Below are 19048 nucleotides of genomic sequence, written 5' to 3' on the forward strand. Positions count from 1 at the left end.
TTATTATTGTCTGTGATGAAGCCAGTTGTGCTCATGGACAAGCACACCTATAATCGTAATGGCCCAAATGTACCTAATAAACAATATGAAGGCAGTACATTAAGTCCTTTCCTTTCGAATTGTCAGAATTGTAAACATGTGATGGGTCGGTGCAATTAAACAATGCATTCTTGCTATATGGCTGAAATTATCCCAGCAAAAGTAGCAGTTGTTTCAAGTGTACGATTGGAGTTACTGAATACCGGTGCTAAAATGTTTAAAAAGCATCAAATGCAGTTGTGTTAAGGGTGCCACATTTACATCAGAATCCGTTTAGCTATCATGACTGCATGTGATTATTTTAATAGTGTTCTTTCCATCTAGACTAGAGCAAGTGTTAGAAAGTCACTTGCTTTCTCTAGAGGCACAAAAGAAAGGGGGAAAAACAAAATCACATGCCATTATACTCCACACGAGTCAACATTAAGAGCACACAACACACACACAGTAATAGAATACATAAAAAATGACACATCACACAAGGAAAAAAAAGATTTAATAACAAAGTGTTCACAATAAAGCAAATGTAATAACGATGAATATATTGCGTGCAAAATTGTTCTTACAGAATGCAAAAATAATTATATTTTGAATTAGAACCTCCCTCTTCTTCTTCAAACTTACCCGTTAAGTCTTTACACTGCTCACCTGATATTAATCAAACATGCGAGGTCTTCTTTCACCATTAAATACGGTTCCTTGCTTCATCTGCCTTTATCCCAGCATCAATGTTGGCCCATTTATGATCCTGAAGTTCTTGTCTTGAGTATCTCTGAAATATTTGGTTTTGAGCCTTTAACTGTTGGCGTTCGGTTTCTCTTGTCATTTATGAACATGACTGTATTTTTTCCCTCCCTTCGTGTCAACTATTCTCATACAGCAGGTAAAGGTAAAGGCATGACAGCTAAAATTGCTTGGAGAAAGTGTAGTAATACATTAGTAACTCGGTGTGCACTCACACAGAATGAACGAACAACTCATGTCATGGAAAAAGTCGAAGAGTAATTTCACAGAAACAAATGTCACAATAAAACTACAAGTGAAGTGAAAATGCTGCATCCTTACACTGTCATTTAAGATGAAAAAACATCTCAAATATTGGAACGCTCACTACATAATATATGTGTACATCCCGACAAAGGTTCACGCATGGTGCTCGTTTTGTAGTCAGCCGTTGATCCAACATATATTCAGCAGTTCTGACCACGCCACAGAGGGCTGCTGCTACACAATACTTCAGTGAATGGATATACAAAGGAACATTTTCCTGTAACCAAAATCTGTTAAATTGTACTGTTAACTGTGTTAACATGTTGATAGTGGTTGATAGTAGGTAATAAACGTTTTTACAGTATTACTCCAATCCAATAATTTTGACATTTTGCAAGATGTCCTGGACTTTTGGAACAAAAAAAAAACATGCAAAATATGATAATTCACTATACAATTCTTAAGAGTAAATATGTAACAATGTGGATTTGTATCATGAAAGTCCACAGCTTTGGGTACTGGTCTCTGCATGAGGCCGGATGTATTGGCAACATTTGGCAGTATTGTCGAAATAAAGAAAACCCCATTAAGCCTCGACTCACATTACGTCTGATCCGTTTTCTGGAACACACAATCGTCGCCCCATAAAGCAATGTCACAGTGAATACTAATAGTACTGGGAGGACGTTAAACTGAATATTGCCGTCCACTGTAATGACAGCAGATAATGGCTCAGTCAGTCCCCATTTCAGAAACTCCCATAAATGACATGTAGTTATTGGGTGAAAGTTAACAGAAGGCTAATGTCAGCATGCTCTTCAGAGTGCCTTTTCAGAGTCACAAGTTTTCATATTGATTTTACTGTATTTTAACTACCCAGACAGAACGATACAGGACTTTCTGACATGAGGCTGAATAAGCTCAATTCAATTGGCTAAAGATCAGACAATACTGAAGAGTTAATTGTATACATAATTTATCAGGAACAGACTCATTTCAGCTTCTTCACAAATTGTTACAGCTTCTATAACTCTACTCGGGAAGAAACCACGTAACTCAAATGTTTTCATTTTTCAGAAAATGAAAAATATACACTTTTCAGGAAATGAAGAAGTTGGTGTTGACTTTATATATTGTGGCAGAGGAGGCTGAAAAACAGCCAAGACACACACATCCATACACCTTAATTAATAGGCTGGGTGCAAGATGTTTTCTTGATCTGTGACTTTATTATATATTGTCAATTACTGGCATGAGGGGGAGAGGTGGTGGAGTTAGCTGTTGTAGCAGACAGTTTGAGGGTCCAATGGAGTTAAGAGGTTTAGTCCAAAGCATTTTTTAATACTTTCCATTGGTTCAAGTCTGTTTTTTTAAACAGACAAAATGCAGTTAGCTGGTTTCCTCCCGACAGCAACGAATATATAATGAAAAGGTACTTGTGGCATCAATAAAAAAATAATCTTTCAAATGGGCTGATATACAACCTTCTTAAAACCATGTTACCTAACACCATACCCAAATCTGTGTAAAACCCGACAATATTGGTTTAAAGCAGGCTACTGAATAGGCCGTCTGCTATTGGCTAGTGTTGGTACCTGGTAATGTCACTATATAAAAAAGGGGGGGGGGGGGGTCAGTCCCGTCTAAAGTGAGTGGTGCTGTACTGTACTGTACAAGCCCTCCTCCCTGACCTGTGTGTGTCTGTGTGTTAGGCTGTGCAACAGTGACACCTGGTGGTAAACAAACGCTATAACGCTATTTTCATGCTCCGACACAGCCAGGGACCCAGGGACAGACCCAGGGACAGACCCAGGGACAGACCCAGGGACACCGGGACAGACCCAGGGACCCAGCCACACACATAGCCGTCTATAGGAGTGGTTGCACCACTCAAAAAGCCAATTGTGACACAGTTGCACATTGCCAGACCCAGTACAGAACACTGCTTTTTAAGCACTATCTGCCAGGCTTCACACAGATGTGACTGGTCAAGCTCAATGACCACTCAGGCTTCACACAGATGTGGCTGGTCAAGCTCAATGACCACTCAGAGCTTCACACAGATGTGGCTGGTCAAGCTCAATGACCACTCAGAGCTTCACACAGATGTGGCTGGTCAAGCTCAATAACCACTCAGATGTGGCTGGTCAAGCTCAATGACCACTCAGACAAGACACTCCAGATAAGGTATTTTGTAAAACTTTATTATTTCTTATTTGAGAATGAAAGACACGGTTGCTGCTACAGGAATACCTAGAACAGTGTAAAACAACAACGCAAATACGACTGGATACGACAATACGCGTAGCCAAAAGCACGGAAAATGAAAAACTATAAAGTCGATATCAGGAACATTCATTTTAAAAAGTAAATCTTTTACTGCATACCCAGCACTGAAATTAATCTTTGAATTTTTGAAAAGTAACTTCTTCCAGATGAGTGTTCCATTCCATGAGCAGTTCATCCACGAGTATTCACAGTCTGGATACCTGCAGGAAACAAAAGAAGAAAAATAATTGAAAACATTTGTATTGAATTTGTTCGAATTGCAAATGTTGGTATTCAACTCAACTAGACTTTAGGCATTCAATTCAAATAGATAACAATTACGCTTAAGATACTTTACTCTGCTATCAGATTAACTTAACATGAAATGGCATATTGTCATTATACAGGAATGTAGCTACATACATGTAGGAATGTAGCTGGAAAAAACACATCATTACGCGTGTAACTAGATAAAAAACAGTAGTTAGAAATTTAAAAAAATTACTCTGAACTGCACAGTCAGTTGCATACTGTTCTGCCTTTTACTACCAAACACTAAGTTCTACTATAAATTGATTGTGTATTTTAGTAGAATATGATACATACCTTTATATGACAAAGACAAAAGAGTGATGTTTTCTTCTTAAAAATACTTAGTACGATTGAGTGCTCTCTGAGCAAGCTGGCCGGTCTCATCCGTGATTCTCTCCCAGTCCGTCTGACCCACCACGAAGCCGATGGCTCGCTTTCGATCGGCCTCTTTCTGTTCTTCAAGATCAGCCCATCGCACCTAGAAGAGGCCACAGCGCGTCATGAGCAGGAAATTGATATGGTTCTGCTGCTTAATGTTCATATTTCATATTAAGAGTATCATATGCAGTTATTGACAACAACACATCACTACAAACAGGGACTGAACTCAAGATGATTCAGTAGACAAGTATACATCAACAGACAAAACGTTTCGGCTCTGCTGCCTTTTTTCAGTTTTCATTCGTTATCTCATTATAAAGCGATCAAAGATTGTGATGCAAGACTTGTGTTCCATTCCATTTACCCTTTTCTTGCCCGGTTCGGACATGCGGGTAGCGTAGTCGTCCGGCAGCTGAAAGGGGTCCATGTCTTCAGCGTCTTCACGCTTCCTCTTCCCGCCACCCATCAGACCGTCCAACTTGTCTTTATCAAAAAGAATGGTGTGTCCAGGTTACCTTCCAGCTCCACATGACAAGATACTGTAATTCCCTGACCTGGCATTGCATCTTCTGAATTAATGACAAGCCTTTTTTTTTAACAAGATTTCCAGAACAGGGTACCTCTGTTCTTATCCATAAAGCTTGCAGCACAATGTTTTCACATTGTTGCTACTTGCTGTACTGTATGTGCCAATAAAAACCTTGAATATTCTGACAGGCCTTTAATAATTGGTCTGAAACATTGTTAAACAAAAATATATTAAATTCAGTGTATCTCATTTACATAAAAACTGAATTATTGTTTTGTATCAAATATGTTCAATTCAAGATGTGACAGAAATGTGAGCAAAATTTGGAATAATTTTTCCATTGTCATTTTTAAAGATGGAGTGCCGTGATTTTAGTATTTTTTTGCCCAGTTTTACATTTGTTTATGAGGTGACGGTACTTCATTAGACCCCCTGGTGTGGTCATGTGCAATAATGTCTTTGTATTTAGGATTTCTTCCCCGAGGCTGAAACCTTGACAGTCAAACGTGCCAATGAAAAAAACATTGATATAGTGACATCACACTATCATACAACAGCAGCTGTGGGCACGGCTTCAGTTCAGGTGGATCGCTACCCACCAGGCAAACCAGGCATACTTAATGAACAGGTGGGGGTGGTACGTCCACATAAAAAAAATCATGGCACTCCATCTTTAAAATGTAAATGCTGCCACATGCTTGGAACAAGTCACTGCAGTGCAGATGTCTTGGAGTGGCAGTGAAACAGGGGATACAAAAGGCATTATTCACAACACTGGGGAAGGTCACACACAACACAGATGTATATAAAACACACCATATGTTGCATTAAGTTGTCCAGATACTGGACGGTGTAGACGTGTGGCCAGATATCATCTTAAAAATCTAGTATGTAAATCAAAACATGTAGAAATATAAATGTTACAGTACGATTGGAAGACCAGTCAGATTGAAAGAGTGTAGCAGTTTTCTCGATCCGTGTAATCGACACTAGAGGGCGATGAATTACGATGCTGTCACTATCGGAACATAAGTCAGACTTGCGCAGCGTCGGCGGCATCGCAACTTTCGGTACGGCGACTCGCTCGGTGGTGCCTCTCGTGGCTCATGTAAATGGTGGATTTATATAGCGCCTTTACAGTGTCTTGCTCAAGGACACTTCGACACTTAAGTCTGGGAGAGCCTGGGTTCGAGCTGGCAACCTTGCGGTTACCATCCAGCCTCTCTACCCCTGAGCCACCGCCGCCCCATAGGTCACCTTCTGACGGCACGCTTCTTAACGACGAAACTGAGTGCACATTTATCTGGTTTTCCAATCGTACTGTGACATAAATAAATCAAATCATGTCAAACTGAAATTGACTCAGGGGGAAAGAAAGTCTTCTAAAATGTTATGGCAGTTATGGGTTAGTAAACACATGTAAACAGGGAATACCTACCAAGCTTTGCCTCAGAAGTGTCCATCTCCCATTTGCTTTTTGGAATGTAAGCCTATATTATACAGAGAAACACTGCAACAGTTAAACGTATGAATGATTAAGGGGTTGGGGGGATAATGGAGAGGGAGGAGAGAGAGAGAGAGAGCATAGGAAACACAATTTAAAAAAAGGAGAATTACTTTGACAGGTTAAAATATCACAACAGGAATGACACTGCTATGACAATTACAACGGTAGGCGTCAGAGTTAAACACAGACATGCAAACAGGTTTGATGTTATGATTCCTTTGTAAGCTGAAGAGAAGCTTATATATGTCCAAACTAAGGCCTTGATAAAGATAATATGATTAACCCATTTAGACCTGGGAACGATTATATAAATGTCTTCTAAATCCTGAGTTTTCAGAAAAACCTATGTTTCTATGTCAGTGGTGCTCAACCTTTTACATGTCAAGGACCCCAGAATTATCTGTATTTGGCCACACATTTGACCCCATTCTGGAAATATGTTGTTCCAGGGACCGCCCCAGAAGCAAAGGTTTGAGTTAAAAACGTTTGCTCTGAAAGAATATATATTCCAAATTTGCGCCACTTTTTCACAATTTTTCAAAAATAGCAGACCTACAGTACAAGCTCATAGCGCGGCACTCGGTGCCGCGCTATGAGCTTGTAGATCTGCTATTTTGCAATAGCTAAAGTATAACATAATGCTTAAAACACCAAAAGGGGTTCCCGCCCAAAATGGGTTAAAACAAAATATGGCGTAAATCAGAAAGAACAAGAATGCACATAGGTAGGTAGAGTGCACACCTCCGCCAAGGCCTACATACAGTTTGCCAGTTTTGAATGTGTGGCTTGATTTGGAGCAAGAGGAAAAGGTCATGTTGGGTCACCAAACCCAATGATCCTCTTGGGATCATGAATGTTCACCTATAGCTAAGCCCCGCCCTCTCCCACTTAGACACTCCCACTTGGGACACTCCCACTTGGGACACTTTCCAGCCGGGCTCATTCATTCTAATGTAAATATCATGGATTTTACACATTAAATACTGGTTCGTTTTTTTAACCAGACCTTCAAAATCTCTTCCAGAACTATGTGTCATAGAAAAGTAGGCCTGGACTGGACAAGCTGTACAGACTCACCAACGCTCTACCACAAGAGTACCATTACATTTAACCCCTTTTTCTCCCATAGAAATGAGATCCATTTCTTGCTTTCAAAAATGTTGTTCCCATCATTACAAGCTCCACTATGAGTTGACCATTTATTTGACTAATGAATCCACAACTGCATTCCAGCTCTGCAACATTCAACACTATTATAAAGCTCAGCTTTGTTAAACTGTAACTCTCCGCCTTTTAAAGTTTACTGCGTAACAGTGTGGTTATGAAACAACAAAGCACTCCAGGTGTCATCCATCCCACTACCAGAATCAGAATAGGGTCACAACGTGATGTCTGTTTGCTAGGATGGAGCTTACAGCACTCCACTTGCCTCCCAACTCGCCCAGACTGTTTATAAGTACTCTGCCTTAGGTCTAGGGTCTAGGCCTTATTATCCCACCCTCGATGTCTTCACATATTGTACAGTTAAAGCGTTTAGACCAGAGGACGATTCTACAAATATCAAAGAGGAGAAAAAACCTCTGCAACACTAGTTTCTAGAGCTCCGAGACTTACTTTATTAAGTCAATTGCCACGTTTTGACCTACAAGGTCTTCATCAGGCAAATATAGATCTCTGTTCTCTGCGACGATAATGTCTTCTAAATCATGGCAGTTTTCAGAGAAACCTATGTTTCTATGTCAGTGGTTCTCAAGCTGTCAAGGACCACCAGAATTATTATATGTAATTGGCCGCCGGCCCCATCTGAAAATATGTTCAGATGGGGGAAGCAAAGATTTGAGTTAAAAACATTCGCTCTGAAAGAATATACATTCAAAGATTTGTACCACATTTTCACGATTTTTCAAAAATAGCAGATCTACAAGCTCGTAGCGCGCACACGGTGCCGCGCTATGAGCTTGTAGATCTGCTATTTTTCAATTTCCAAAGTATAACATTATGCTTAAACACCAAAAGAGGTTCTCGTTCTGAATGGGTTAAACCACATTTCAACCTTCATATAATTGGTCCTCACTAATGATAAAAATACCACAATTTCTTTCCTACTCAGGCTGTGGGCAGTTCAGAAACCCATCCACCAGTGACATCATCAATGGGGAATCCAAGCCAAATAGAAACGGCAGGCAATGGGAAAATGGAAGCCATCGTTCTCACGATAATACAAATCTAAATATATATATTAATAGATAAATACATCTGCCCACAGCCCTCCTATGAGACACAAGATCGACTAGAAAATCATGAACATTAGTGAGGACCAATTATATGAAGATAGGTTGAAAAGTGGTTTAGTGAAATGCTTAATTTATTTATTCTGGAAGGTTGTGCAGGCTCACCGGAAGCACACTCACGCTACTGGGGGCCAGGCTCACCGGAAGCACACTCAGGCTCACCGGAAGCACACTCAGGCTCACCGGAAGCACACTCACGCCACTGGGGGCCACTATGACGGTTAAAGCACGAGTTTGAGAGGAAAGGTTTGCTTCTCATGCGTTTGGAAACGAGTTTAGAGAATTAAAAGAATGAACGTTGAACATTGTCTGAGGAAAGGGATGGAAACGGACCGCCAAATGGAGCAAAGTGAGTGCTGAAAAATAAGACTTATGGGACCGTTTGGATTGTAATTTTTTGATTTATTGGCTTTCTTATGGTTAGAGTGACGCCATGCTACTGCAGGGACCCCTGGTAGTAGCATTGCACCTAGCTGGAAGAAGGAATAAGGTGATTGTCATTTTATTGCTGTGGTTGGTACTTTTCCATAAGGTATTAATTTGTGTTTTTTTGAGACACGCACCTTTTATTGGTCATGTGGAAACTGTATTTGTTTGAGACAATTTATATTGATTATGTGGGTTTTGTGCTTGTTTTTAGTTTTCACGTTGATTTAATAAAGAACCTCGAAGTCGGCTTCAATCTCATCACCAGCTTGTTCTGCTACAGTCCTTTAGACCAGAAAATGTCTTCTAAATCCGAACAGTTTTCTGAAAAACCTCATGTTTCTACTTTCTATGTCAGTGGTGCACTGCTCAACCTTTTTCATGTCAAGGACCCCCAGAATTATCTGTATTTGGCTGCGGATCCCCATCTGAAAATATGTAGTTCCAGCGAAGATATGAGTTAAAACGTTCACTGTGAAAGAATATATTCAAAGATTTGTGCCACATTTTCATGATTTTTCAAAAATAGCAGATCTACAAGCTCGATTGCCGCGCTTGTGAGCTTGTAGATCTGCTATTTTTCAATAGATAGTTTAAAATAATGGTTAAAACACCAAAAGGGGTTCCCGCCCAGTATGGGTTAATATAAAACTCATCATTCAGGCACATCATTGGACCACTCTATGCCATGTCATCAAACAGCGACATCATCCTTCTACGTGTCTGCGTTACACCTTCCCACCTTTCTCTGCTTTCTGGTGGTTTGGGGGAACGAGCCACATTCAACTGCGAGTGTTTGTGTGTGTGTGCAAACGTGCATGTGTGTGTGTGTGTGTGTGCAATCATGCATGCATGTATGTGTGTGTGTGTGTGTGTGTGTGTGTGTGTGTGTGTGTAATCATGCATGTGTGTGTGTGTGTGTGTGTGTGTGTGTGTGTGTGTGTGTGTGTGTGTGTAATCATGCATTTGTGTGTGTGTGTGTGTGCATGTGTGTGTTTTAATAGTGTATATTTTGCACCAAACAAATGTTAATAAGAGATCTGCAGGAACCATACAAAGGTTCTGACATTATATTCTATAAAATGATTTCTGTTGTCAAAAAACTATCTTAACTATTTATTAAAAAAAAAAAAAAAAACTGCCAAAAATAAGTTTAGCTAGTCAGTTTAGCCGTTGCTCAACTGGGTTTTAGAGAACGGAAATGGTTGAGTTCCTGTTAAGAAATGTTAGGAGAAATATTTTCCAAGTATATTGCTTTTTCCTAGGACAGGACATGTCCACAATTGAAATGTTTCAATTGTGGACATGTTTGTTTGTTTCTAGAGCCTGGAGTAGAAGACAATCCCTGATCTTCAAGTAGGTACATGTGTCTCCTGTCACAGGCCTAATGGTGTATTTTATTTTATGTTATATATTATGTAATCTGCCTCGTAAGGATCTGGAGTGTCAGTTTGGTATTCACTTGATCATTGTTTGCAAACCGTCATGTCGGTTTATTGTAATTGTTCATGTAAACTGTAAAAAGTGTCCTGTAAATCCATATGGGCTGGGCTTCTTCAGAAGCATGACACTTAAATAAAGAATCAATCAATCATGTAATCTTGAGTTTTTGAAGGAATGAATTAGACATGGAAATTTGTCATGGATTAAAAACAAATAATTATTTTTTTCCCTAAAATCTAAGAAACTCCATAAATTGGAAAACAAATGTTTAAGTAGTAGTGAAAATAGCCGATCTACAAGCTCACAACATGGTGCGAAGCGACAGGTCTATGGGCTTGTAGATCTGCACTTGGGGAGACGTAAAATGTCTCTTCTGGGTCACGGGCTGAAAAGGTTTGGGAGCCACTGTATTAGACCAGTGGTTCTTTTCACGTCACGGACCCCCAAATTCACACTAATTATCCCGAGGACCCCCATTTGAAAAGATATGTCAGCCATAAGAGAAGGTTTTTACGGCTCTAGCAATGATTCTCAACCCGTTTAATTTCAAGGACCCCCCAATTTGACATTACTGACATTGCTGTAGTGCAACCAAAACTGTCGTGGGACTTTTTATTTGCATTGTAATCCCCATAGGGGGATTTTAGATCGCCTCATATATGAACTGTGTTTGAAAAATAAACATGTCATCCTGGCCGTTTCACTCGTATATATATGAAGAATCAACTGACTGAGAGAAAACGCTATTGTTACTGCTACTGAATTAGTTACATTTTCACTAGAAACAGACTATCATTATATGAGTGACTGACGATACAGAGACACCTCCCTGACAATAACGCGGAGACAGCTTGTTTATTTTTGGACCACAACGCTTATATGAAACGATTTTAAGACGAGCCCATGTTATTCTCCATAGAGAAATTACTTCCGTGAACCAGGCAGAACCAGGGGATGAGCGAGTGACGTCTATTCAGAAATTGGTAGCCCCAGTGCTACTGCTACCAATTAAAAAGGTTAATTTTGAGCCCTGGGCTCATCACAGGATATTGTGGGATCATCACACATATCTGCAGCCTGAGCCCACACACATTCAGTACTACTGTAGGCAGAGGTTGTTAATTAGTGAACACAAGCACCCTCTAGTGGGGAGAAAATGTACTACCAGCAGTGAGTTGTGTGGCAGTTTGTTGTATAAGGCGGGCAAGGCAGGCATCAAAAGTGTACGGCTGACTTAATTAATACCAATCAGTTAACTATAGGTGGGCAGGTCAGATGCACTCTTTTACAAATGGATGTCAAACTTCTGTGGTATTCGTGCAAAACAGAATGAGGCTTACAACTCGATCTGTTGAGGCCTTTATTTGCCCCTGGGTGAGGGGAGTAATAAAAGGACTGTGTGGGCGTCAAGTAACCCTAGAGCTGATAACTTACAATATCAACCCTATGGATGATGGCAGTAGCTGGCCAATGAAGTGTCACTGTGCTCAGAACGTCACTGTCACTGTGTGAGTAGCCTGGAACTCACCTATGCTTTTTATGGCATAGGTGAGCTCCCGGCAGGATCCGCCGGGAGAAACTATGCGCAGCTGCGCGACATGAGACTAGAGAGAGAGAGAGAAGTGTGTGTGTGTGTACATGTGTGCGTGTGTGTCAATTTAACAAAGGTGCAGACGATCAGAAATCAGCAGAGAGTGAGCGATGTTTGCGCTACTCTATGCCGAATTGAAGTGGACTCGGACCCAGACTTTGTTTTTCTCCCTGGAAATAAAAACGTCTGGGTTTCCGAGGCTACTGTGTGAGCTACAGAAAGAATTCAGCACGTCAAACATGGACCGCCACACATTGATCAAATTCTATTTTCTTCTCTTCGTGACAAAATAGGGCTATGGGTGTGAAGCACACATTAGGCATCGACGTTGCAGTGAGTGTATTATATCACAGGCTGTGGGAGAGGCGGTCTATATTTAGGGAAAACTTACCCTAAAATAGTATTCAGGCTCATTTCTATAAAATTGTACTGCAGTTTTAATTGGTGAATATGAAGTCTCTCCCTTAGCTAAAAGACAGAATGTCAAAAGTTTAGCACAATCTAGAGCTGCTCCAAAGACCATGAACTAACCCAGTGGTTTTTACTTTTCAACCTTTTTCAAATCAAGGCCCATTATTTATTCATCATTTGAGCAACGGACCACCATTTGATGAGATTTAGCCTCGCAGACCCAAATCTAAAGAATATTTTGTTGTTGTTGGATACGATTTTGATGTGGTACCAAAGGAGAGATAACAGGATAAAAAATAAAAAAATAAAAATCTACACTCTAATAGTGTAGACATCTTGTAAATTAAGTAATGCAGATGTTTAACATTAATCTAACTCTAGATAAGAGTTAAAGATCTTTAAGGGTCCATTTGATTACCAACTCTCCATCATTTAGCAGCTGGGGACCACCTGGAACCCCCTCAAGGACCACTGATGGTCCTCGGACCACTAGACTGGAACTCACCTATGCTTTCTATGGCATAGGCAGCTCCCGGCAGGATCTGCCGGGAGAATGCAGAGAATGCAGAATGCAAGCAGCTGCGCGACATGACTAATTAATTAGAGCGACAGAGAGAGAGAGAGGAGTGTGTGTGTGTGCGTTTTTAACAAAGGTGCAGACGATCAGAAATCAGCAGAGAGTGAACGACGTTTGCGCTACTGTATGCCGAATTGAAGTGGAATTGAAGCGGCCCCAGACTTTTTTTTTTCTCCCTGGAAATAAAAACGTCCGAGGCCACTTTGAAAAGCACTTACTATCCAACAGCACCCATGGTACACATGAGAACTGTGTGCATGTCAAAGATTATGTAAATCCATCTATTGATAATGAGATATTTTGGCCAAAAGGCGGCACTAATGGAACGGCCATGGGGTCATCAAAAGTAAGTATACTTCTCCCCGTGTCCCCTAGGGTAGGTACCCTCACATGTTCTCCCCGTGTCCCCTAGGGTAGGTACCCTCACATGTTCTCCCCGTGTCCCCTAGGGTAGGTACCCTCACATGTTCTCCCCGTGTCCCCTAGGGTAGGTACCCTCACATGTTCTCCCCGTGTCCCCTAGGGTAGGTACCCTCACATGTTCTCCCCGTGTCCCCTAGGGTAGGTACCCTCACATGGTCTCCCCGTGTCCCCTAGGGTAGGTACCATCACATGTTCTCCCCGTGTCCCCTAGGGTAGGTACCCTCACATGTTCTCCCCGTGTCCCCTAGGGTAGGTACCCTCACATGTTCTCCCCGTGTCCCCTTGGGTAGGTACCCTCACATGTTCTCCCCGTGTCCCCTAGGGTAGGTACCCTCACATGTTATCCCCGTGTCCCCTAGGGTAGGTACCCTCACATGTTCACCCCGTGTCCCCTAGGGTAGGTACCCTCACATGTTCTCCCCGTGTCCCCTAGGGTAGGTACCCTCACATGGTCTCCCCGTGTCCCCTAGGGTAGGTACCCTCACATGTTCTCCCCGTGTCCCCTAGGGTAGGTACCCTCACATGGTCTCCCCGTGTCCCCTAGGGTAGGTACCCTCACATGGTCTCCCCGTGTCCCCTAGGGTAGGTACCCTCACATGGTCTCCCCGTGTCCCCTAGGGTAGGTACCCTCACATGTTCTCCCCGTGTCCCCTAGGGTAGGTACCCTCACATGTTCTCCCCGTGTCCCCTAGGGTAGGTACCCTCACATGTTCTCCCCGTGTCCCCTAGGGTAGGTACCCTCACATGTTCTCCCTGTGTCCCCTAGGGTAGGTACCCTCACATGTTCTCCCTGTGTCCCCTAGGGTAGGTACCCTCACATGTTCTCCCCGTGTCCCCTAGGGTAGGTACCCTCACATGGTCTCCCCGTGTCCCCTAGGGTAGGTACCCTCACATGTTCTCCCTGTGTCCCCTAGGGTAGGTACCCTCACATGGTCTCCCCGTGTCCCCTAGGGTAGGTACCCTCACATGGTCTCCCCGTGTCCCCTAGGGTAGGTACCCTCACATGGTCTCCCCGTGTCTCCTAGGGTAGGTACCGTCTCACAAAAAACATGCAGTAATCCTGGTCTCTAAACTACCTCCCCCTGGCCAGCCGGGGCGCCTGATGGAGGGGAAAGGAACTGGTCGGAATACCGTGTTCCTTCCACGCGCACAGGGAAACGCTCCCCTGTCAGGTGAAAAGAAGCAGCTTGGATTCCTCATGCATAGAAGGAAGCAAGAGGTCAGTCCGCTGCTGGTACTTTTTACTTGAGTGTGTCCATATTTCAATACTTTTACTCCACTACATTTCAGAGGCAAATATGGTATTATAATATTAGTCCACTACAATTAATTGAAAACCTTAGTTACTATAGTTACTTTGTAGACATTGTACATTATTTTCAAAACGTACAGTAACCACTTCAACCCTATATACATTTCGGCCATTTGAAAATAGCCACAAGCTATTTCCAAAGGATTTTTATACCTTTGAACCTTGAGAAACATTCAGCAGAATGAGTACTTTCTACTTTTGGTACTTTTATTACATTTTGATACCAATACTTTTGTACATTTTGCTCAAGTACATTTTTGTAATAGTAGAGTACTTCTACATTGCAGTATTAATACTTTTACATAAGTAAACAAACTACTACTACTATTGGTCCGACTGTCATAAGACCGACAACCTACCTCAAATTAGGGCTTTCACTTCTAGTGAGTTTTACTAGTTGACTAGTTGCCTAGTTTACTAGTCGACTAGTTGTTTTTACCTATTATGTAAAAAACAAAAATACTTTATTTTAATATTTGGTACATTTAAAAAACTGTACATTGGTGACTAATCTAGCTGATCTTGAGGCCTACAAAAACGGGAGCTTTTTTTTTCTTAACTAGTACCAACGAGGTCAACTAGTGGAACTACTAGTCGACTAGTTGAATAGAATATAATAGAATATGAGTTCCAACCCCGAGCAGCAACGAGAGATGTCGGATCCACCCGTACAAAACCCAGCGACCCGAGGCTCTTTCTCGTTGTTGTACAAAAGAAAAACGAGCACTCTTAAGGTGCATTCAGACCTGAACATAAATTAGTTTCTGGTCGCCGCAGGTGAGCGTTGGTAACTCACTCACTCCCTTCCATGCGAGATCTGTAGCTCTCTTCCTACTCCCGCAAGTGGTGCATTATATTTTTGATAATTATTGATATAACAGAAAGTACACAGTAACTGTGGAAGTGTAACCAAATGGACCCGCTCGTTCATTTGTACCTCAAAACACATCTACAGCTGAGCTGGAAAACACTCGGTTCAATATATTTAACATAATTCCTGCTACTATGTCACTTGTTTCTTTGCAAAAGGTTTGTGTATTGTTTCATCAGGCGCATTGGCCGTCATGACATCTCGTCTTTGCATTGACTTTGTATGTAATCGCGCCGCTCGAACTATCCAGGTTTGAATGTAGTTAGTAGCTTCAGTCTGTCACGGTTTATCGTTTGCATGGCTCACGAAGATTCACACTTCACAGTAAATGGGGGTGATTGACAGCTGTGACTCAGATATTAGTGGAACCGTCATTTCACTTTTAGATTACCCGAGCCCCCCAAGACATACGATAGGGGCTTCGAACCGGCCCGCGAGTCACTTCTTGTGGTTGGAACCGGACGGGTTCAGATTCGGATCCCGGGTGTTTTCGGATCTCGGGCTTACCCGAAGACCTCTAATGTCAGGAGGACATGACCTTTCATACATGTAGCACGCAACAGGAGAATGTCCGTTTCGGATGCGTTTTTTAGTAAAAACAGACACTCCTTTTTTAGCCTGTTATTAGCCGAGCTGCTGTGTCTGGGGAGAGGCACGTGTCACTCCCAGCGCGAGGAAGATTTGAGGATCAAATGCGACAAATTATTATATATATTTCCGTCCACAGAACACGACAGATTAATTTAACTGCTTGACACGCAGTCTCCCATTGATGCACCCATGATGCAAAACACAAACATCTTTCCTCCCATGGTAGGTCTTAACGTAGACAACAAGCCACTTCCTACATTTCATCGAATCGAGCCGTCCTCCAAGCTGAATAAATAATCTCTATGTACAGACAAGTTTACCCAACTATGGTAGGAAAGAGACGTCGTTTGCGTTTTAACGATGTTTCACTCATGCGCCCATTGATCTCAGAAATTTGATTCTGTGATCCACAGAAACCAACCTAAAACGCAAATTTGCAAACCTGCCGAATTAATTACGGTAACCGTTTTTCAGTGATCGATTCTTTCTCCACACACCTAAGAAACTCTTCCAACACGCTCAATTTAAATTCACCAGACTAAAACCATGTCCACTCAGACATCATACACACAGAATTGGCTCCAGGGAGCTGGGCTGCCTAATGTTCCTTGGATGTCAGGTCCTACTGAGTCGGACATGTACAGCCCCACCAGTTAATGTCTAGATAACTTCCCGGTTACAGTGCATGTGTGAATGAGGCTCTAATGTTATCAACAAGAAGAACTCCTTGGAAGGTTACTGTTTTTTGTTTGTGTTTGCTTAGATATTACCTGAGAGATGGAACCTATTTCAAAAGGCTACAGCTGACGTTCAAAAAGGCAACAACAAACTAGTGACAATCATCACAAAGCAAAGTAAATGTCCCTCAACCTGCACTGTAACCAAGCTAAATAACAAGAGTCTTGTTGTGAATCTATGGGTTGTTGTTGATGTGAATAAAAAGGTCAGTGGAAACATAATGTTTGACAACTACGTGACGACAAAACGGGTTTGTCTTATCCTACCATATCGCCCTCTTCTTCCTCCTCCCTCTTGGGTTCTCTCTTGGGTACGGGTTCCGCGTCGTGATCATCAGGATTGAAATCCTCCATTTCAACCTGAAAATACAAACATTCACTTTAGCCTGCAGCTTAAAACCCATTTACGATTCTACAAACGCCTTCTAAATCCCTTTCTGAAAAACCTCATGTTTCTATGTCAGTGGTTCTCAAACATTTTCATGTCAAGGACCCCCAGAATTACATGTATTTGGCCGCCGGCCGCCATCTGAAAATATGTTGTTCCAGTGACCCCCACAAGAAGCAAAGATTTGAGTTGAAAACATTCGCTCTGAAAGAATATATATTCAAATATTTGTGCCACATTTTAAAAAATAGCAGAACTACAAGCTCGTAGATCTGCTATTTTTCAATAGCTAAAGTATAACATAATGCTATAAACACCAAATGGGGTTCCCGCCCAGAATGGGTTAGTCTCCAACTACATAGAACTACACTTTGTCTTTGTGAAACCTATGTTTCTATAATCAGTGGTTCTCAAACATTTTCACGTCAAGGACCCCCAAAAATATATGCAATTAGCCGCCGACCCCCATCTGCAAAGATTTGAGTTAAAAACGTTCGCTCTGACAGAATATATATATATTCAAAGTTTTGCACTACATTTTCACGATTTTTTAAAAATAGCAGAACTACAAGCTCGTAGCGCGGCACTCGGTGCCGCGCTATGAGCTTGTAGATCTGCTATTTTTCAATAGCTAAAGTATAACAAAATGCTTAAAACACCAAAAGGGGTTCCCGTCCAGAACGGGTTAACACAATCCTGCCCAGCCCTCTAGGCGAGATCGTGGCTCCAGTGCCAGAGAAATGCGCGAAATAAGCCGAGAAGAAGAGTCACTTCCGCCCGAGCCCGGAAGTGATGTAGTCTGGATCTGTAGCCTAGCGAAGGGCCTATAGGTGGTGGATGGTCGCCCCGGAGGATCGTCATGATTAGCGCAGCTCTAAACATGGTACTGTATGCCATTCTGAGCATAAAAACCACTAATATGTGTACCGCGGATTATCATGTAAGCTGTTCCTACAATGTTTCTACAAATCCGGCTGGTGATGCATCCATACCGATTGACATCGGTATGGATGCATCTTCGCCTTACTACGTAGCTTTTTATGTTTGTTTTACAAACATAACATTCGTTGTTGAAACATGGTTTCTCTAGCTTGGTTTGAGTGTAGACTAGACTGATATAATGTGGCAGAGCTCACCTCCTCAATAGCAGCATCCTGAAGCAGGGAGCGGACGTCCAGTCTCACCATGTGACGAGGTGACGACTCCCAGTTGTTGGATATCTGTGTAAAGAAGGAATCCATGAACCAACCAAGCGCATGTTGCATTTAGGAACCATTATAGAAATGAATCCGTTATCTAAATGGTAAATGGTGCATTTATATAGCACCTTTATCCAAGGCGCTTTACATAGATTGTGCATTACATTCACACACACATTCATACACCGATGGCGGCGGAAACCATGCAAGGCACCAACCAGCACATCAGGAGCAATTAGGGGTTCAGTGTCTTGCTCAAGGACACTTCGACACCAACTCTGGGGGAGCCCGGGTTCGAACTGGCAACCTTGCGGTTGCCATCCAGCCACTCCACCCCTGAGCTACCACTGCCCCGGTTCAGTACAAACCTTGGATATATCCTTGTGAGTGCGTGAGTGGACGTTTCTCTTTGAACAGGTCTGGGAGTCTGCAGTGATCTCAGCCAAATACACCTAATACAATGTGGGGAGATATTCTCCTTAGTAAATTAAATAACATTTGAAAGAAAAACTCATGCAAATAAAAATAAATAAACCGCTCACCTCAAAGCCCTTGGTTTTGGCTGCGCTCCAAAACTGATCGAAATGTTTCACCCGGTCGTTGATGGTGTCGATGATGATGAAGGGGAAGAATCCGTCCTCGAGGGTCTTCTTAAACGTCTTGAGCATGCTGCTGCGATACGTCTCCTCCATCTCTGGCTCATATTCATACTCCAATTCCTGAAGGAATTTATTTAGTTTCCAATTAACGGCAATAATAATA

General features: G+C 42.1%; 1 protein-coding gene and 1 long non-coding RNA gene across 2 annotated transcripts in view; both read right to left on the reverse strand.

The window, feature by feature from the left end:
- The window catches only part of LOC306940731, a 275678-nt gene that overhangs the window by 28059 nt on the left and 228571 nt on the right, over positions 1-19048 (reverse strand). The window lies entirely within an intron of this gene.
- Positions 3213-19048, reverse strand: part of ylpm1 (YLP motif containing 1) — a 35904-nt gene continuing 20068 nt past the window's right edge. Inside the window, exons 15-22 of the mRNA XM_079525874.1 lie at positions 18829-19005; positions 18655-18738; positions 18224-18307; positions 16967-17059; positions 5958-6009; positions 4355-4473; positions 3904-4087; positions 3213-3518 (exon numbers count right to left, since the gene is read on the reverse strand). Coding sequence (XP_079382000.1) covers positions 3941-4087; positions 4355-4473; positions 5958-6009; positions 16967-17059; positions 18224-18307; positions 18655-18738; positions 18829-19005 — 756 coding nt within the window. The 3' untranslated portion in view covers positions 3213-3518; positions 3904-3940. The remainder of the gene's footprint in view (positions 3519-3903; positions 4088-4354; positions 4474-5957; positions 6010-16966; positions 17060-18223; positions 18308-18654; positions 18739-18828; positions 19006-19048) is intronic.

This window comes from Electrona antarctica, assembly GCF_951216825.1.
Source record: "Electrona antarctica genome assembly, chromosome: 17".
NCBI classification, from domain to species: Eukaryota; Metazoa; Chordata; class Actinopteri; order Myctophiformes; family Myctophidae; genus Electrona; species Electrona antarctica.